Source organism: Amblyomma maculatum, chromosome 1, assembly GCF_055883805.1.
Source record: "Amblyomma maculatum isolate TAMU_Amacu chromosome 1, ASM5588380v1, whole genome shotgun sequence".
Lineage (NCBI taxonomy): Eukaryota > Metazoa > Arthropoda > Arachnida > Ixodida > Ixodidae > Amblyomma > Amblyomma maculatum.
In genome coordinates this window covers 144,176,524-144,183,369 of record NC_139344.1, presented here as the reverse complement: position 1 = coordinate 144,183,369, position 6,846 = coordinate 144,176,524, and the positions used below count along the sequence as shown (strand labels likewise).

At 46.0% G+C, this 6,846-nt stretch overlaps 1 protein-coding gene across 1 annotated transcript; it reads left to right on the top strand.

Annotated features, from left to right (window-relative positions):
* The first annotated feature begins 200 nt into the window (after positions 1-200).
* On the top strand, positions 201-3,238 carry LOC146204223 (uncharacterized). Its single transcript, XM_084586290.1, has 2 exons — positions 201-388; positions 1,736-3,238. The coding sequence occupies exons 1-2, from the start codon at positions 377-379 to the stop codon at positions 3,107-3,109; spliced, it is 1,386 nt and encodes a 461-aa protein (XP_084442416.1). The 5' UTR covers positions 201-376; the 3' UTR covers positions 3,110-3,238.
* Positions 3,239-6,846: the final 3,608 nt, after the last annotated feature.

The window sequence follows — 6,846 nt, the reverse complement described above, 5'->3', positions numbered from 1 at the left end:
GAATAATAGCGGTTGCAAGCAAGTCAGTTCATTCCCAAAGGCGAACATCGGCCAGCCTTGGGGAAGAGCGGCGATAAGGTCGCCGACGGGAACTCGTTTAGGCAAGGAGCGCATCAGCAGTGAAACCACGGACACGATGAGAATGAAATGCAGGCGGTGTTCGTTTGGGATGGCGGTGTGATAGCCTAGAAGCTGGGTGGCATATGTTACGCCTGCATGGCGAGCGCCTGCAGCACGACCGCCCCGTTGTCCGCGATCTGGGAAATCCGTGTCGTTCTCACCCAGACTCTCTCACTGAGGGGTGGTATAAAGAGAGGCAAGACAGGACGACCATTGAGCGAGGCTAGATTGTCTTCTGCCTCGTCTGAGCCGCATCATGCGTCTCGCCGTGAGTACCGCTTCCAAGAAAAATCTTAGCCTTTTTTTTTTTTTTTTTTTTTGTGCGGAACTTCCCCAGCTTGCGGCGTGACCGGACTCAACTCTCTGTGTTCCCAAACGAGCTTCCGGCGGCGGGTCAAAATCATGGCCGTTTGGATTGAGAAATTATCCCTTGCATAATAACAGCGCAATGCTGATTGCCTGTTCGTGAGGCAACCGTTTTTAGAGACATGGATGCCGGCCGCTGCTAGATCTAATCAATATGCTAAAGTTTGTGTACAACCTGCCTAGTGGGGTGCTACGACGTTTGATATGCATGCGTATATCTGTCTATTGAGAAAACGATTGTATGACATTTTCAGAATATCGCCTTGAAAGCACTTGCAGAAGGCTTAATCGGGGAGTTCCTCTAGATATCGCTGCTAGGGAAACACGTCGCGACGACAAAGCGAAGCAAATGCGGAATGACAAATCTCGGCCTTTGTTATCCGTTCCTTAATTCATGCACGCTGTCGACAAGCTTTTATTTAAGTAATGTATGTGATCCTTCAGCCTTGTTGTTCACATTTATGCTGATTAAAGTACACTTGTAATAGTGTTCTTAAATTACGAGCTCACTTCTCGCTTGCCAGGTTGTTTTATGCACTGTCCGTAAGCACATCAACCTGCAGTTTCTGCCCGACCTCGTAGAAACGGCTTGCTGTGCGAACGGATCGAATTTTACAGCAAGTGATTGTGGTAACTCGCTTTCTGAAATCTGCTATAAAATTTTCTTTCCCGACATCATTTCTCTTGCATGCTATGGAGGCGATGCTCTTCAAACCATTAGTAACTGCTTGATTGACACCCGCATACCTGAGAGGTTCTTTTTTTTTTTTTTCTGGGCATTGTTTTGGCCAGAAGTTAGCCTTAAAAGGATGCGCTGCAACTGCGTGAACTTCAAGAATTAAAAACAAAAATGTGCGAATAGTTGTAAAAGGGCATTAACACAGTAGCAAAATGAAGTGCTGCTTTTTATCCACGTGTCTACTTGCAGAGGAAAAAACCGTGCCACGAAGACTGTTGTAGGCGGCCTTTTACAACACTTAACTGTAACATTTCTGAGTCGGTAACCCAACCAAAAGCATTTATTTATTTATTTCAAGCACCCCTTAAGGTTCTCACTGAGGGCATTGCACAAGGAGTGGTAGCTTAGTACACATTGCATTACTTACTGCAAACAACAAGAACAAAATGCAACTCACTGGCTAGTTAACAACATGATAGTAAAATTTCGGTACTTAAGAATAGGAATACATAAACAAAACGCGAGAGAAAATCATTTAAGAACGTTATTTCTGTTATATTTGTGATCCAGGTGCTGCTGTCTGCCTTGGTGGCATACGCGTGGGCCGGCCACCTGGGTGGCGCCCCCCTCAGTGCCGGCTCCTTCGGAGGCGCTGCGCTCCTTGGTGGAGGACTCGGCTCGCACGCCCTCGTCGGTGACGCCGCAGCTCTGACAGGCCTCAGCAGCCTGGTTGGCCTCGGCGGGCTTGGCGAATTTGGTGGCCTAGGTGGCCCAGGAGCTGGCGGTCTGGGTGTTGGTGGCTTGAGCGCTGGTGGCTTGGGCGCTGCGAACCTAGGGGCTGCCGGCCTCGGCTTAGGCGGCCTCGGAGGTAGTGGAGCAGTCGTGGCTGCCGCGCCAGCAGTGGTGGGTGTGGGACCTTCGGTGACAGTGGCTGCGGGCCCGGCATCTGTAGCCGGCCCGGTGAGCGTCTCGGCACCCGTATCAATTCCTGGTCCAGTGGCCACGCCTGTGGCGTCGGTGACGTACGTCAAACAGCCAGTGATAAAACTCCGGTATGTTACCAGGCCCGTCACCACCTACGTCAGACAGCCTGTCGCAACTGTAACACACACCATCAAGAAGATTGTCAATTACAACAACGCTGGTGCTCTGTTAGGGCTTGATGGAGCCGGCGACGCCGGGCTCGATGGCGTTGTAGCTGGAGGTGCCGGCTTCGGCGGCGGTAATGGCAACGGCGGTGGTGGTGGTTTTGGTGATGGCAACGGCAACGGCGGTGGCTTCGATGGTGGTAACGGCGGCGGGGGCTTCGCTGGAGGCAACGGTGGAGGCAACGGTGGTGGTGGAGGCTTCGCCGGAGGACCCGGTGGGGGTGCTGGCTTTTCCGGAGGACATGGGGGTGGCGGCGGCTTTTCCAGAGGAAATGGGGGTGGCGCAGGCTTTTCAGGAGGACCTGGAGCTGGCGGCTTGTCTGGAGGACACGGCGGTGCTGGCTTCGGGGGAAGCGGAGGAGCCAGTGGATATGGTGGGAACGGAGGCGGTGGTGGTTTCGGAAACAATGGAGGAGCTGGTGGATTCGGCGGAAGCGAAGGTGGTGGTGGATACGGCGGAAGCGGAGGTGGTGGTGGATTCGGTGGAAACGGAGGCGGTGGTGGATTCGGTGGAAACGGAGGCGGTGGTGGATTTGGTGGAAGCGGAGGCGGTGGTGGATTTGGTGGAAGCGGGGGCGGTGGTGGATTTAGTGGCAGTAGAGGCGGTGGTGGATTCAGAAGAAGTGGAGGCGGCGGCTACAGTGGTGGTGCTGGTGCTGGTGGATATGGAGGCCCCAGAGTTAGTGACTACGGGGGCGCCAGTAGTGGTGGCTTCAGTGGTGGCAATGGTTTCAAGCCCGTGCGGATTAGCGGGCGAGGACCTTCATTTAATGTGTACAAAAAGCACCATTATTGAGCATCCATGGATCGGACATCACACATGTAGTCAAAAGTGTTTGCCACCTTCGTATGTGTGGCGACATGGCTTGAATACGTTAGTCCAAGGTATCCAGTTTAAAAGTCATTCACGAGCATCTGAGCTTATTCAGGAACTTGTGCATCAAGGCGTGATGAGTGGTCCCATTGTCTGTACAGCACACCTCTCGCGCCCTTCATCCACTGCTGCCATTGTTGTCGTGAAGCATACATTTTGTTGTATAAAGCCCTCAAATAAACTCGTCACTTACCCACTGATGATGGTTTATTTGTTTAGATGATGATTGTGCTCTATTTGATTTTAGAACTACAACACCATGAGCCGAGAACTAGTACTTCGCTTAGCCAATAACACAAGTTTGCTTAAATTGGTGATTTTTTATCGCATGCAGTGCTATAGTTCACCCCATTCTCTGCAGATTAAAGTAACTATCATTTTAAAAATAGCTGCGCGCTTTGTTCAGGAAAGCATCACAGAGTATTGTTTTCTAAGTTTCTGAAACTTTGCGCACGGCTAACAGCGCTGAAGGAATGAATAACGGTGCTGTGCTTCTGTAAAGAGCGAAGCAGAAATCGTTAACATTCCGGTTCTAAACCATTCAGTATCGATGCTTTGTACCACTAAGTATAAAATCGTGAGGTAAATGATATGCTCAGCGGGATAGCGAAGACAAAGTTCAAGCTGAGGTCTTAAACATAAATTCAGATGTGTAGTGGAGTCAATAATTACTCATTAAAATTTTTTACTACAATTTAGAATGGTGCGATTAGTCGGAAAAGAATCTTTAAAGAGATTTAGAAATTTCTAAGATAGAAATTATCTGAATTTAGTTTTCAAATTGGGGAAGCTTTGAAGAATTAAATGGCCTCAAATGGAGAGTTCTGACTCTAAGAGAGGGAATTGTCTGCTACGGCATGGAACATCCTTCAATCAGTCTTCAGACCCCGGTAAGTCAGTATTGTGGTCATTTCTTCGGTTACGCAGATTGTCGCGGCTAATGGAGATGTTACAGAAGAAAATAATTATGACCCTCTGCGACATTTCCCCTTTCTTGAGTAGCATGAAAAAGCGCGTGAATATTTAAAAATCAGGGTTGCTCATACAACTCTGATAATAAGTGAATTTTAATAATAATCAATCAATCAATATTTATTTAATATGCGTAGGAACAACCATTTGGCAATGGTGCTACAGCATAAATAAAAAAATGAGAATGCACACAAAATTTTACACACACAGATAGAACTCAAAGAAGAAATAAATAACACATGAAATAAAACTGACACGAAAACTGTCACGAAAAGAAATAAATCAATGAGTACCATGTCTTACATACACAATGAGAGAATTGTTGAGCGCATCACGAAAGAAAAAAAAAAAAACGATAGAGAGAAAAAAAAAACAACTATTTAGAATTCAACGTTACGAACATCCAATATAAATTAATAGAGCGAGTTTTGGGAGATGTCAAGGTGAGGACAAAAAGAGTTAAATAACCACTGCATTCTGTCCAGAAGGGAATGGAAAGAAGAGACGGAGAAACTTGAAATGGTCTGAATTCCCTCATGTTAATTCGCGGAACGCGCAGTAGGATGTATTCTAAGAGCTGGGGGCACATAATGTGGCCATGAAGGCATTTGTACAGAAACATGATGTAAACTCTGACACGACGGCAGTGAAGAGAAGGAAGATTCAGTTGGGTGCTCCTGGTAGAGCGAGAGGAGGAAGTTGCACAAGGAAAGCGATATCGAAATATCCGTTAAAAGTTTTTTTGTACTCTGTCAACCTTGTCCAAGTTCGATTTGCAAGTGCCATTCCAAACAACCGACACGTACTCCTAGAGCGGCAAGCATATGGATAGGTACAGTTTTAAGAACGGAAGTGGAGTACGGAAGTCTCTCGGAAGTCTGCAGACGTATCCGAGTGTCCGCATAGCCCGCTGAACGATAATAATAATAATAATAATAATAATAATAATAATAATAATAATAATAATAATAATAATAATAATAATAATAATAATAATAATAATAATAATAATAATAATAATAACATAGTTGTTTGTTTCTTAATTATTAGAGTTATGCTTTTCATTGTCCTGAAGGTTTGTAGCGCACCATCATTGATATCCATGCCGTGTTTTATTTTCTCAAAACAGCCACTTCCATCGCAGCTACAGGGGAAGGAATATTAATCATTTTCAGGCGCCAAGCCAAACTCCAGGTGAAAATGAGCGCATGCAGCCATGCCTCCAGTTCACGTCGCCTGGCGGGGCATGTCTCGCGTTTTCCTCTTCGTAAGACCGCGTGCCCACCGCATGTACGTGGAGCGTCAGTGGAGAGGCAGGAAGTGGCATGCCCGCCGCAGGGTAAAGTACTCTGGTAGGCGTGGCTGCATGGGCTCATTTGTTTCTGGGTTTAAAATCGCAAGAAAACGCGCGATTTGGCATTTTCAAAAGTAAAAACTCTTATTCGTATCAATAACATCAAGCTGCAGATCCTCTAGGTAAATAGCCATCCTGGCTCTTATCCTTAAAAGGAGAACGATATAATTTGAGTTCATTAAGAAGAAAAATAACGTGACTAAGCTGCTTTGTGATATTCACCGCCGCTGGCGATGCTATATGGAAGAGAAGGACAAATATATTTTAAAAAATGCCAACAGTAAGCTCCCCCGCCCCGTTGGAACAGTGGTCGAGTGCTATACCCAAGGGTGCGGAATCGAGTCCTGGACGTAGCGGTCGCTTTTCGATGGAGGTGAAAAGCAAGACACCCGTGTGCAGTGCGATGTCAGTGCATGATAAAGAACCCCAGGCGGTGGAAATTTTCGGAGTTCTACGCCGTCCCTCACAGCCTGAGTGGCATTGGGACCCCATAAACCAAATCACTAACATTCAGCTGAAAAACATTGAATGCGCAATCAAAAGCAAGCACTCCTTGGGATGACAAGACACGGAGTCATTTTTCAAAGAGGTGTGGGAATATCGCCAATAATGATTTGAATGCAGATAGATAGCCTCAGGTGAATGAAAGCACGTCGACTAATGGAGCTAGCGTCTCTTTATACACAATAATATTTCTACTTTCGCGTAATGTCATATCTAAATCACCCTCTGAATCTTATTGCTAAATAATGGTTTGGATAAGCAAGTTCACAGGTTATGTTATAAATTCATATAGTATGATGTTACTGAATGAAAATCAACAGTTTGCCATTTTTGAAAAAAAAAAAATGTCCTGGTACAATCGACAAATAATAATTCCAGGATGGAGCACCAAACTCATGTTGAAAATAATGTGAAAAATAGAAGCCATAACGATACAAGACTGAGCAATTTAAAAAGGAAGCAGCTTTTTCTGTGTGGGAAGATAAGCGATGTTCTTCGTACGCTTATCTTTTGCAAATATAGCGAATATACTAGCCATTTTAACAAAACAATAAACTAGATATTTGTAAAAAGTTGAGTGCGAACTGCTTCATAAAACTACGGTGTCTGACGGCACTAAATGATTGCACACCAGCACCATGAAAGTGGCTATTTTGTTACTCAGCTCTATAGCGTCCTCTAATCTCGCAAGATTTTCGTAAGGCGAAGTGCACGCCTGCTACATCGACTCTGCACAATCCGCCGGCCGGCAAGGGACCGTTTCTACAGTAGCAACCTCCGGCTCGGCAATCCTCACTGCCGCTATACAACGGGGGACGGAGACCATTAA